This window comes from Hyaena hyaena, unplaced genomic scaffold (genome assembly GCF_003009895.1).
Source record: "Hyaena hyaena isolate Hyena2069 unplaced genomic scaffold, ASM300989v1 scaffold_2400, whole genome shotgun sequence".
NCBI lineage: Eukaryota > Metazoa > Chordata > Mammalia > Carnivora > Hyaenidae > Hyaena > Hyaena hyaena.
The window spans coordinates 15,196-29,830 of NW_024083034.1; the positions used below are offsets into that span (position 1 = coordinate 15,196).

Consider the following 14,635-nt stretch of genomic DNA (forward strand, 5'->3'; position numbering starts at 1 on the left):
TATGGGTTTATTTCTGGGTTTTCTATTCTGTTTCATTGATCTATGTGTCTATTTTTGTTCTGGTACCATACTGTTTTGATCACCACCACTTTGTAATGTAACTTGAAGTCTGGAATTGTGATGCTTCCAGCTTTTCTTTTCATTTTCAAGATTGCTTTTGCTATGGATGTTTTGTGGTTCCATACAAATTTTAAGATTGTTTATTTTAGTTCTGTGAAAAATATTGGTATTTTGATAGGGATTGTATTAAATATGTAAATTGCTTTGGTAGTATAGACATTTTAACAGGTGCAGAAAAAACATTTAACTAGGATACCAGCCATTCATGATAAAAGTCCTCAACAAAGGACTGGCTTTTCTACTTCTTGAAAGAAGTTTTCAATACATCCATAGTTTTTGTCTCATGTCAATGTTTAGTATAATTCTCATGGGGAAAAGTTTCTCATAAGTTATTAGACCATTACCATGCAGTTCTTTCTACTCTATCATCTTGGTTTTTCAAATCCTGGTCATGAACAGTTCTTTCAAATATTTGTTTTGTTTTACTTTAATTTTAGCTTTACTGGATTCCAGTATTGCTCTTCTAAAACAATTCTATCATGACCAGAAGTTTGTGTTAATTATTTCTGAAAATTACTGATTCTATTTTAGGTATTTAGTTATTTTTCAGTTTTTTTATTTCTTTTTTAACAATATCACCAAGAAAATGATTTTAAGTGATGTGATACTCAGAATTTTCTTCTATACTACATAGTTTTGGTTTTGGAGTAACTCATTGATGCTTATCACTTATACTAATATGTTATTAATTCATGCTTAACAAAGAACTCCACGGATGGGATTATGTGGACTTTGCCTAATATGTTAATTAAAATTTTTAGGAGAACTCAGAGACCAAATATTCTTTTAGATTACAAAATATTCTGGATGATGGGCATAATATAAATTTTCCAAGGGGCGAAAAGACTTTCTATCTGCCCAGCATCTTTACTGTTCATATTCCATGTTCCACCAGTCCCAGCAACTTCCACTGAGCAGAGATCAAACCAAACCACTGGTTTTTATTTTTTCTTTGTTTCTCTTGTTTTGGACTATCAATATGATAACTAATATCCCAGATGCACAAAAGAGTGTGGACATAAACATTTCTTGTTAGGTGTAGTTATTTACAAAGTATTATATGTCAGCAGGGAATATGGTTCTTGGTGTAATTGTAAATGGGATTGATTTCTTGATTTCTCTTTCTGTTGCCTCATTATTGCTGTATGGAAATGCAACCAATTTATGTACATTGATTTTGTACCCTGCGACTCTGCTGAATTCATGTATCAATTCTAGCAGACTTTTGGTGGAATCTGTCAGGTTTTCCATGTAGAGTATCATGTCATCTGCAAAAAGTGAAAGTCTGACTTCTTTGCCAATATAGATGCCTTTTATTTCATTTTGTTGTCTGAATGCTGATGCTGGGAGTTCCAATGCTATGTTTAACAACAGTGGTGAGAGTGGACATGCTTGTCGTGTTTCTGATCTAAGGGGGAAAGATCTTAGTTTTTCCCCATTGAGGATAATATTAGCTCTGGGATTTTCATATATGGCTTTTATGATGTTTAGGTATGTTCCTTCTATCCCAACTTTCTTGAGGGTTCTTATTAGGAAAGAATGCTATATTTTGTCAAATGCTTTTTCTGCGTCTATTGACAGGATCATATGTTTCTTATCCTTTCTTCCATTAATGGATGTATCACATTGATTGATTTGCAAATATTAAACCAGCCTTGAAGCCCAGGAATGAATTCCACTTGATCATGGTGAATAATTCTTCTTATATGCTGTTGAATTCAATTTGCTAGCATATTTTTGAGAATTTTTGCATCCATGTTCATCAGGGTTATTGGCCTGTAGTTCTCCTTTTTGTGGGGTCTCTGTCTGGTTTGCAAATCAAGGTAACACTGCTTCATAGAATGAGTCCAGAAGCTTTCCTTCCGTTTCTATTTTTTGGAATAGCTTGAGAACCATAGGTAGTAACTTTGCTTTAAATGTCTGGTAGAATTCCCCTGGGAAGCCATCTGGCCCAGGACTCATTTATTGGGAGATTTTTGATAACCGATTCATTTTCTTAGCTAGTTATGGGTCTGTTAAAATTTTCTATTTCTTCCCATTTGAGTTTTGGTAGTGTGTGGGTGTCTAGGAATTTGTCCATTTCTTCCAGGTTGTCCAGTTTGTGGTATATAATTTTTCATAGCATTCCCTGATAATTGTTTGTATTTTTGAGGGGTTAGTTGTGATATGCCCAATTTCATTTGTGATTTTATCTATTTGGGTTTTCACTATTTTTGAGAAGTCTGGCTAGGGATTTATCGATTTTGTTTATTTTTTTCAAAAAACCAGCTCTTAGTTTCATTGATCTGTTCTACTGATTTTTGGATTCCATATTGTTTATTTCTGCTCTGATCTTTATTATCTCTCTTCTCCTGGCCTTTGGGTTCTTTGATGTTCTGCTTCTAGTTCCTTTAGGTGTGCTGTTAGATTTTGTATTTGGGATTTTTCTTGTTTCTTGAGATAGGCCTGGATTGCAATGTATTTTCCTCTTAGGACCGCCTTTACTGCATCCCAAAGGGTTTGGACTGTTGTTTTCATTTTCATTTGCTTCCATATATTTTTAAATTTCTTCTTTAATTGCCTGGTTGACCCATTCATTCTTTAGTAGGATGTTCTTTATCCTCCATGGATTTGAAGGCTTTCCAAATCTTTTCCTGTGGTTGATTTCAAGTTTTATAGCATTGTGATCTGAAAATGTGCATAGTATGATCTCAATTCTTTTATATTTATTGAGGGCTGTTTGGTGACCCAGTATGTGATCCATGTTGGAGAATGTTCCATGTGCACTCAAGAAGAATGTGAATTCTGCTGCTTTAGGGTGAAAAGTTGTGATATATCTGTCAAGTCCATCTGGTTCGGTGTATCATTCAGGGCCATTGTTTATTTATTGATTTTCTGCCGAGATGATCTTTTAATTTTTGTAAGTGGAGTATCAAAGTCATCTGCAATTACCACATTATTATCAAAAAGATTGCTTATGTTTGTGATTAACTGATTTATATATTTGGATGCTACCGAATTGGATGCATAAACATTTATCATTGTTAGCTTTTCTTGATGGATAGATCTCTTAATTATGATATAATGCCTTTAGTTTAAAATCTAGTTTGATATAAGTATGCCTACTCCAGCATTCTTTTGACTTCCAGTAGCATGATAGATAGTTCTCCATCCATTCACTTTCAATCTGAAAGTTCCTCAGGTCCAAAATGGGTCTCTTGTAGACAGCAAATAGATGGGTCTTCCTTTTTTATCCATTCTGCTACCCTATGTCTTTTTATTGGAGCATTTAGTCCATTTACATTCAGAGTTATTATTGAAAGATATGGATTTAGTGTCATTGTGTTATCTGTAGGTTTCATGCTTGTGGTGATGTCTCTGGTCCTTTGTAGTTTTTGCAACACTCCACTCACAGATTCCTCCTTAGGATCTCTTGTAGGGCTGGTTTAGTAGTGGTGAACTCCTTTAGGTTTTTGTTGTTGTTGTTGTTGTTGATTGGGAAAATCTTTATCTTCCTTCTATTCTGAATGAAAGGAATGCTGGATAAAGGATTCTTGGCTGCATATTTTTCTTATTCAGCCCTTTGAATATCTTCTGCCACTCCCTTTTGGCCTGCCAAGTTCAGTGGATAGATCTCCTACTATCTTTATTTGTCTACCCTTGTAGGTTAAGGCCTGTTTATCCCTAGCACCTTTCAGAATTCTTTCTTTATTTTTGTATTTTGCCAGTTTCACTATGATATGTCATGGAGAAGACTGCTTTCTGTTACATCTGAAAAAAGTTCTCTGTGCCTCCTGGATTTCAATGTCTGCTTCCTTCCCCGGATTGGGGAAGTTCTCAGCTATGATTTGTTCAAGTAAACCTGCCCCTTTCTCTCTTCTACTAGAACTCCTACGATACAAATATTATATTTTATTAAATCACTTAGTTCTCTAATTCTCTCCTCATGGTCTAGAATTCTTTTATCTTTTTCTCAGCTTCATCTTTGTCTATAATTTTATCTTCTATTTCATTTATTCTCTCCTCTGCCTCTTCAATACTCGCTGTCACTGCATCTAGTTTATTTTGCACCTCATTTATAGCATTTCTTAATTTGTCATGACTATTTTTTAGTTCCTTGATGTCTGCAGCAATAGATTCTCTGCTGTCTTCTATGCTTTTTTCAAACCCAGAGATTAATCTTACGACTAGTATTCTAAATTCTTGTTCAGTTATATTGTTTATATCTGTTTTGAACAATTCTTTAGCTGTCATTTCTTCCTGGAATTTCTTTTGAGAAGAATTCTTCTGTTTCGTCATTTTGGCTAGTTTTCTGTTGCTTATGGTTTTAAAGGCTTGTTATGTGTCCTGCACCTGCAAGCAGTACTATATTAGAAGGGTCATACACTGTCCAGGGCCTGGCCCTTCAGGAGGTGTTTCTTGGAGTTTGTTACTTGCCCTGTGCTGTTGTGACTCTGGTTGCTTTATCTCCTTACTCGTAGTGGTGGTTTGAACTTCCCTCCAGGTGTTCTTTGATTGATTTGTTCATTGAAGTAACCCTGGAAAAAAATTGTTTTATTTTTTTTTTTTAATTTTTTTTATGTTATATTTTTTTCTAGGAGAGAGAGAGAGACAGCGTGAGCAGGGGAGGGTCAGAGAGAGAGGGAGTCACAGACTGAAACAGGCTCCAGTCTCCGAGCCGGCAGTCAGCACAGAGCCCGACGCGGGGCTCGAACCCACGAAGCGAAAGTTGGACGCTTAACCGACTAAGCCACCCAGGCGCCCCGAAAAAAATTGTTTTAAAAAAGGGGAGGCAGTGATGGTGGAAGAGGCCTTATCCCATACAAAGAGAGAAATAACAGGGGTGGGGAAAAAGAAAAGAAAGTTGACTAGACCGAGAAACTATATGGCTTAATCCACAGAGAGAGAGAGGAAAATAAGGATATATAGAACAGGTGTAAAGAGAATATATTAAATATGTCTGCTTAAACAAACTAACAAACAGAATAACCAAACTAGAGAAGGGAGAACATAAGAAGGAAGAAAGGAAGAAAAAATATATAATAAGAATTGTTCAAGAATTAAATCAGAAAATGCAAAAACTCTGGGTGCGCGGGAACCCGTGGCAGCACTGTGTGGAGAAGGGGCTCTCTGGTTCCTCAGCATCAATCCAGCTCCAGGAGATAACACAGCTACCAAGCATGAAGGGCGTGGTTTGGTGTAGGCAGGTCCAGCCTCCACTGTGGCCCTTGTCTGTTCCATGAAGCCCCACCTTGCTGATGATGGGGAGGAAAATGGCGACACCTTATTGTTTCAGCTCCGGACCAGGTGTCCCAAACCATTCTGTTCAGGCTATCTTCACAGTGCTTCAGAGGCGTGACTGGGCTATTTTTTGTTTGTTTGTTTTGTTTTTTTGTTTGTCTGGTTTTTGCTCCAGTAACCTGTGCCTTCCTGGCTCTCATCTCGGATTCAAACCCCAATGTCTTAAGTGATCCTGCTCTGTGTGCCCTGGTTCTGGGGAAGTGCCACTCTGCCCCACCAATGAATAGCCTCTGGCTCCTCACAGTGCCACACGTGCATGAACAAAGCAATTTGTTCCGCTCCATCAACTCCCCTGCCTCCCTAGCGCTTGGCTGGGATTCAAACTCTGATGTTTTAAGGGATCCCCAGTACCAGGAAAATGCTGCTCCATCCTGCTGATAAAGGGCCTCTGGCTGGCAGGTGCAGGCAGGGATCTTTGCCCTTGGAATGGCTATATACCTTCTTCCCAAAGCACTCAAGGGAGTGGATTGATTACTCCCACTGCAGACAGAGCCTCGGAGCTAGTTACCTAGTCAGGGCTGGCTCTCCTCTTCCCCAGGTGCCCAAACAGGGCAGCCTGCCCCAGTCCGGAGGAAGCCCCGCAGTTAGAAATTGGATATTTTTATGTTTTTTTCTAATCCCCGGCCCGTGGTTTTTCTTTTGTGCAAATACAGTCTTACACTTCCACAGCCTCTTTCTCTTCCTTTTGTCTCCTTGAAGATGGAGATCCCTCCTCTCTATGCCTATGCCATTCATTTTGTCTCTCCCAGTTCACAGTCATGAACCTATGGCCTGCCAGGTTGTTCCCATCAGCCTCTTCAGATGTCTCTGTCACTCTGCAGCCTGAACTCTTGGAATTCTGACTCCTCTGTCCTCAACACTGCTGTGTTTGAAGGATGAGGGAACTTCAGGTCCCCCTACTTCTCTGCCATGTTGAAACTCTCCAGCTGTTACTAGCCTCAGTAACCTTGCTGGAACCATAGTGCTTGGCAGGAACCCCCCGTCAGCAGGGAATAATGTTCAATTTATGAGAAGGGTAGTTATTTGTGATTTCCTCTTTGTGTTCTTCATAGTCTAGACCAGTGTCTATAGGAGGATTCTTTTGTACAGACACTGAAAGAAAATTCAAAGCCTGAGCAAGAGCAAGCACACACAGAAATGTATCTTCCTCAAAGAAAAAAGCTTCACGAACTATTCTCTGTCTTATGGCATGTTCTGTTTTTATTTATTTAGGCAATTCTTTCTTCATTATACTCTTGGTATTTACACGAGGATCTTAGTTGACAGGGAGTCAGTGTCTTTTTCTCCGCAGTTACCCAACCCTCTGCTCTTTGATGCTGATCAACAGTAACAGCAGAATTCCCAAACTGTGAGCTGCACTTACTAGGACTAAAACCTCTCTGCCTATAAAGTAGTCATGGATGTCACACCCAGGCTTTTAGTTGTATCTAAAAATTCCATGAGGAGAAGACTTCCATTTCAAGGTGAGAACCTGCTTGGAGAATTTAATGGAGAGTGGCTTCTTTTACTTAGCAATATTAACTTAAGTTTCATCCTTTTTGTTTGTTTGTTTGTTTGGCTTGATGGCATTAAAAAAGTGGTTAAATATGGATGTACCAGTTTACTTATCATTCAGCTCTTGAAGGACATCTTGCTTACTTCTAGTTTTGGATGATTAATGATAAAAGCTGGTATCAACAATAACATGCAGGTTTTTTGTGTGAGTGTAAGTTTTGAAATCGGGTAAGTACCTAGTAGTGTGATTGCCGGGTCATATAATAAGTCGATGTTTAGCTGGGCTGCCTTTTACTTTTTAAACTGAAAGTAGTAATTGACTGAATCCAATTGATTTTTTGAAAACTAGATGCCTGCATGGTGAGTGAATCTTACTCCCTAGTCTCAATACAGAGGAGATTATTGTATTAATGAATAGTATGATGGTTTTTATTGGGTAAATTGAATAATATAACAGAAAACATTTTGCAACATAGCTTTATTTATTGTTTCTCTCCCAAACTATCTTATTTGTATAAATGCAACCAAAAAATCACTGCTTCCTTCTTAGTAGTAGTAGTAATAGTAGTAGTAGTAAAATGACACACTATTACAAATAGGGAGTCTGCCTCATTTGATTTTTGGCTTTTCCTTTTCTTTTGTTCCCCAACAGTGTTTAGTTTATTCTTCTTCATTTTTGAACTAATAAAATGCTGGTGACTGTATAAATACTCCTAAGCATTTAATAACATGTTTATTAACATAGATATTTTTAAACTTCAGAGGAGATGTGGAGAAACAGGCTTTAGTGCCTCAGTAATTCCATCCCCCTTGTTACTTATCCCTTCTTCCTAGGCCCCTCACTATCTTACAGTAATTGATCACTTTGGGGCTCCTCCTCCAGAGATGTTTCTGCAGAGTAAACAAGTGAAGGTGGTAGTAGATTTGAAACTTGGGGACATCACGCTTCTCAAAGCTCACTAGGAACTTACCATAAAAGCTGCCTGCAAGTCCAAACTAAGTCTTTTGGATAGACAGAAAGAACTCCTAGCCACCAGGTCAAATTAATGTCTTCTGGGTCTTTGGGCACAATGGACAGGCTTTCAGCTGAGAGGTGCCAGAAACTGATTTAGTTAATAGAAACCCTAGCCATACTAAATATACATTATCTTTGATCCATTACAAATGCCCCCCCCTTTTTTTAAATGTTTATTTATTTTTGAAAGAAGAAGACAGAAGATCTGAAGCCGGCTCTGTGCCCAGTGTGGGGCTCGAATTCACAAACCTTGAGACCATGACCTGAGCTAAAGTTGGATGCTTAACCAGCTGAGCTGCACAGGTGCCCCCTCTTGTTTTTAAACACTCAGGATAGAGTTTTGTACCCTTCTTCCCCACTCTTGGTAAGGAAATGAAAAGAGGATAAGTACATGATTTGGGTGCATATAAGCATTGCTGAAAGCAGGACAAAACCAAGTAGTTTGTGGGCTAGGGCAGAAAACAGTAATAGGAAGAGAAGCAAAGGAAGGTGCTGGCATTTTTTGCCAAATTCCACTTTGCATCTTTGGTCCTAACTTGCTATTGTGACAGATACATTTTATTCTGTTTAAAGGCTTGATCTAGTCTTGGCAAGGAGAAAACTCCATTCTGCATCTTTCTGCTTTGGCAGTGACTTTGCTAATAGCAGGGAAAGGGGACCTGTGTGTCTGAGATGGCTCTAACATAGCTTCCTTTCTCCTCTCCCCAAAAATTAAGATCTCACACCTATACTAGGACTTTAAGTGGATGATAAAGAGTGCAACAAGAACATGACTTTTAACACATCAGACTGAAAAAATGTGTATGAAGGTGAGTATTGTTTGCTTTCAATCACTCTGGATGCAGGGTTGTAGCTAGAAGGGACTGAAAAGCTGAGACTGTTCTTCTCATGAGCACACTAATCAGATTTTCTACATTGGAATAAAAATGGGTCTTTAATGCTTTTAAGATTCTAGGACATTTGGGTTTTTTTCTTAATTAAAAGGACACTTCAGTTTATAAAGATGACCGCTGGAGATGAACCCTTGATTTTTCCTCCCCTCTTTCTATGATTCCACCCAGTCAGGACTGGCAATGGCTTTGTTGGCACCTTCCCCTCTTCACTCAGTAAACATTTGCTGAATGCCTGGTATGTGTCAGGCACTGGGAGTAATAACTACAAAGGGATTATATGCATAGCTACTTACAGGCAGTGTTGTATGATAGTTTAGTGATTATGAACTTTGGAACCAGTGAGTTCTGACTTCCAGTCCCAGTTCCATCATATATTGAGGATGTGGACTTGGCCTTGGGACTAAGTCATCATAGGCTTTAGTTTTTCACTCTGCAAAATGGGGCAGTGAGATTAACAACCTCAGAGATTACGTATGAATATAAAATGAGGCAAAATAAAACACTTCAAACATTGCAAGCTTGAGAAATGTTACCATTATTCCCATTATTCCATGTTACTATTATTAATTATCCAGGGGATAACAGTTTAACGTTCAGTTGTATAATTTTTTGTAATTTTCAAGATAACCTTATGAAAAGAATATTATGATATTGTTATTTTCATATTACAGATGAGTAAACAAAGACCCATAAAGGTTAAAGACCTTCTCAAGTTTACACATGTAGTAAGTGGTTCATCCAGGATCAGAGTCCTTGATTTTATGTTCAGTACTCTATTCTATATTACAGCCTTTTCAAGTTCTCTGAGTTGATTCAAACAGGAATTACTTAGTGAACTCATCTGTCATTGATTATGATGAGTTTAACATCATCACTGGTTCTTTCTTTTATCAATTAAAAATGCTTATTTATTTATTTTGAGAGAGGGAGGGAAAGGGAGAGAGAGAGAAGAGAGAGAGAGAGAATGAGCAAGGAAGAGGCAGAGAGAGAGGGAATCACAAGCAGGCTCCATGCTGCCAGCACAGAGCTTGATGTGGGGCTTGAACCCATGAACAGTGAGATCATGACCTGAGCCAAAATCGAGAGTCAGATGCTTAACCAACTGAGTCACTCAGGCACCCATCCTCTATCAATTTTTAATGTTTATTTATTTTTGAGAAAGAGTACAGGAGTGAGGGGGGAGGGGCAGAGAGAGGGAGAGAGAGAGAATCCCAACCAGGCTCCATGCTGTCAGCACAGAGCCTCATGTGGGGGCTTTATCCTAGAAACTGTGAGATCATGGCCTGAGCTGAAATCAAGAATTGGACACTTAATTGATTAAGGCACCCTAGAGCCCCATCTTTTATCAAATTTTAGCAAACCTTTCTAACTCCCTGATGAAGTCACTGCTCTTATTGCAATCAATCCCTTTTTCTTCACCATTATAGTTTTTCTCTTGTCTCCTTATTCTCCCAGTGGAGAATCTGAACAGTTTTCTATAAGAAACACACTGCATGCATGGTAGTTTGTAGCTCAATTCTCACGAAATCATAAAATAAAAAGGGACTGTCAGATCATTTTTATTGCAGCTGGTTCTTGTAACATTTAAAGACTTCAAAGCAGACAAAAGAAATGAAGAATTGAAGGTTCTCCACCTGTATATGGGTTTTTGTCTCATGTTTCTGTTTGCCAAGCTCATATTACTCAGACTTATAGTATATATCAAGCCTGCTTCCAGGAAGAACATGAAATTATTTGCAATGAAAAGCATAACAACTTGCAGAATTTTTGTGGGGCCTAGAACTGATAGAGCCACAGAATCTCATAATGGCAAGATGTTGGTTTAAACAACAGATGTATGGAGTTCAAGTTCAAATGGGAACAGACAGTAGGTGGGGTAAGGGTGGGTGTGTGAGCCAGATGGGATGGAGGATGGATAGTAGTGAAGACTGGGAACTGAAGACCAATGTCTCCTTAAAATTTACCTCCAGTAAATTATCATCTTAGATGAATATTGCTTTGGTGCTATTAGCCACAAAATTTTAAATGAGATACTAGAAATTATAATCCAACAAAATCTCCCAATTTTAAAAGTTTTATGCGTGTCAAACAAAATAGGAGTTTCCAGCTTTGGTTCAAAGATCACACAGTTGTGATCTTTGGAAAGATATTAACTGACTATATACTTATCACTTGCCACGCCCTTGACAATTGATGGAGATTTAATGATGAACAAAATAAATGTTTCTGTTTTTCCCCTGTTGCATCTCTGAGCTCTGTCCCCAGGGTGTCTGGGAATCCAATCTTTCACTTATAAATTGGCTCCCCTATTACATCTCATGTGTATCCCTCTTGCTTCTGTGTAATCCCAAATTGCTCCTAGTCAATTTTCCTTCCCCTATCTCCTCACTTTCTTGTTTTAATTTTCATTATGCATTTTTAAATGTATGTAAAACGTTCCCTGTCAAGCTTGTTTAACCATTAGTTCTAATGAAGCAAGCTGATTGTGGACAAGAACACTAAGAGCTTTGTATACACATCAGTGTCCAGCCCTTACCATCTCAATATGCTCAGTCCAAAGGCATGAATAAGAGTATAGCTAATAACCTGTATACCAATGGAGAGATGAGATATTGTTGCAAGGAGGAAAGCTCATGTCATTAAGATCAAGTCTTTCTGAACTCAATATTAGTAGAGGCAAAAATAAAATTTAAAAGACTTGGGTATCTCAAAGCTTCTTGAAGTCATTGGCAATCTATCTCGAAGGTAATCCTAAGAAGTATTCTGTTAAACAGAAGAGGGACAACTGGAGAAGTCACAGAAAGAATCAACGTGGTATGGAAATAACCTTTGCCTAACTAGTTGATTTTTCCTTCAACTTCTATTCAAGTGGAGTGAATTTGTTACATAATTTTGATTTCTTTCTTGGTACCATTATTTATAGCTCCTATTTAAGATAAATGCTTAATTTACCTTCTTGCTCATTTATTTGAAATTTGTTGCATTATTATCAATTGATTTTCCTGAAAGGTATGGACAGAAGCTATCCCTGAAAAGTGGATGTCTCACAAAATTTTGTCCCACAAAGCTGAGTGTTCCACTGTCTCTGGTATATAAGAACCAATATTTAGAAATGAATCTATCTGCCTTATATTTGACTCAAATGTTACAGAGGGTGGGAAAGATACAATCATATGTAATATTTATAAGAAAATGATTTTTTAAATGGTTGTATGATTCTCAGATTAGTCATCCAGAGTCGTTTCATCCACATGAGAAATTAAACAGGTCAACAGAGTAGAGAGGAGGAGAGATTTTTTTTTAGTTAATATTTATTTATTTATTTATTTATTTTTTACAAATAGTTTATTGTCAAGTTGGTTCCCATATAACACCCAGTGCTCATCCCCACAAGTGCCCTCCTCCATGTCCATCTCCCCCCTTCCCCCCACCCCTATCAGTCCTCAGTTTGTTCTCAGCATTCAAGAGTCTCTCATGGTTTGCCTCTCTCCCTCTCCCCCACTATTTCCCCCCTTCTTCTGAGAATTTTTAAAAATCATTTAGAATAATCAGTAGTCTGAGTCTGAAACCATCCACTTCCAACAAGAAAGAGTGTTTTGAAGTACCTGTCCCATTGTATTAATAGGTGTGCAGATGGGAGACTTCAACAGAGCTACTTGGAGATTTCACTAAATGCATATTTTACTTGGGAGTGGGCAGAGTGAACCAGGAAATTCTGGGGGTTGAGAAAAGAGCCAACAGCTTCTAGAGTGGTAGATTCAAGAAAGCCTTGGCTGCTGCAATGCTTTTGAGTCAAATGATGAAAGAGACTTTCCTGTGTGTTGGAGGAGGGTCATGGTGAAGGGAGAGGTAGTGCAGGGTTGTCTTGAGTCTAATCCATTAGGGCCACCAGAAGGACAAAAGGAACAAGTAGCACGATGCTGGGAGAGAATGGTGGATCTCCAGAGGCTTCAAAAGGTAATATAAGCTTCAATGGAGCAGATGCACCAGCCCAGACTGGGGACCTGCAGGCCCGTTGTCCCAGTAAAGAGGCTTCTAAGAACCCACATTTTTCCCCATGAGTAGAAGAGTCAGCTCTTTAAACACCTCTCAGGCTCAGTTTGGAAGAGTAACAACTTTTTTGTAACTCTCCCCTTCCCTATGCATGGCCCAATCAGGAGGACCCAATGGCCCTGCTGACATGCTGTCAGGGAAGGAGCAGGGAGAGAGAGAAGCTTCCCACAGCTTCTCTTTCAAGCCTAAAGGGCTACCTGCAAGGAGCCCTTGCTGGGAGAGGACAAGACTGAATGTTAAGTGAGGTTATGAGTTTTTAGTATTCATGGGAGTGGGCCTCCAAGTAGTGAATTTAGATTCTGTTTGTAACTGAAATTGGTTGTGATACATTTATTACTGTGAAAGTCATGTATCTGCTGGAGTTTTCATCCAATTGCAGGGGGAAATAGATGGAAAGGACAAGAGGAAACAAAAATGTAGAATTTAGGTCACATCTAAAGATCCATGCTTGTCTTTTAAATCCATTATGTATATTAATAACCCACTTACTATTCTTAAATCCCACAACAGAGGGTGTGGAGTCTTCTGACCTGAAAGGGCTGAAGAGGAGATGGAAACATCTAATGATAGCACAGGTGGGGATTTCATCTTAGTGGGCTTCTCTGAGCGGCCCGAGTTAGAGCTGATCCTCTCTCTCTTTGTCCTGATGTTCTACACCATAACTCTTTTGGGCAATGTGGCCATCATCCTGCTCTCTATCCTGGATGCTGCACTCCATACCCCCATGTACTTTTTCCTCAGAAACCTCTCTGTGCTTGACCTCTGCTTCACCACCAGCATTGTGCCCCAGATGCTGGTGAACATGTGGGGAGGCAACAAGAAGATCAGCTATGCTGGCTGCATGGTCCAGTACTGGGTGGCCTTGGCACTTGGCTCCACTGAGTGTGTGCTCCTTGCGGTGATGGCAGTTGACCGCTATGTTGCAGTTTGCTTGCCTCTGCGCTATGCTTCCATTATGCACCCCAGGCTGTGCCACCTCCTGGCAGCAGCTTCCTGGTTCTCTGGTTTTGCTAACTCATTTCTACAGTCCTCAATGGCCATGGTGCTGCCTCGATGTGGAAACCGGCGTGTGGACCATTTCTTCTGTGAACTATTGATCATTGTTAAACTCTCCTGCATCGATACTGGCCCAACAGAATCTAAAATGTTTATTGCCCGGCTAATCGTCCTAGGCATGCCTGTCTCCATCATCCTAACCACTTATGTCTGCATTGACAGGGCAGTAGTAAAAATGCGCTCAGCAGAGGGAAGGAAAAAGGCCTTTAGGACCTGTGCCTCCCACCTAATGGTAGTTTCACTCTTCTATGGGACCATTATGTTTTTGTATCTGCAGCCCAAAGACAACTACTCCCAGGACCAGAGCAAAGCACTGGCAGTGCTTTACATGATCCTTGCACCCACACTCAACCCTCTGATCTACACGCTGAGGAATAAGGATGTGAAGAAAGCAGTCAGGAAGTTGATGGGGAAGGAGCAGGTATAGGGAGATTGAGGCAACTGGAAACACAACCTGGGGCATACTTGCTTTAACTGCACTTGTTTTATGTTTCTGTGAGGAGGTTAGGAAATCTGCTGTGTTCTCTTCTCTAGCTATTCCTGGGATCCTTACAGGGTGAGGACTCACCAGAAGGAAACCTAATCACCCTTAAAGGAACCTCTGGCCAAGGCAATCTCCCCTGGCAAGTAATTCTGTGTTCCACTGCTAATGTTTTTCTATTTTTAATGTATAGTTACTAACTTACTCAAATGCCACCAAATATACACCTAGATGTTAACACCG

The 14,635-nt window shown here is 39.3% G+C and overlaps 1 protein-coding gene across 1 annotated transcript; it reads left to right on the top strand.

Moving 5' to 3' along the window:
* Nucleotides 1-6,839: 6,839 nt before the first annotated feature.
* On the top strand, nt 6,840-14,338 carry LOC120227487 (putative olfactory receptor 2W6). The gene is made up of 3 exons (XM_039225597.1): nt 6,840-6,863; nt 8,626-8,718; nt 13,366-14,338. The coding sequence occupies exon 3, from the start codon at nt 13,406-13,408 to the stop codon at nt 14,336-14,338; it is 933 nt and encodes a 310-aa protein (XP_039081528.1). The 5' UTR covers nt 6,840-6,863; nt 8,626-8,718; nt 13,366-13,405.
* Nucleotides 14,339-14,635: the final 297 nt, after the last annotated feature.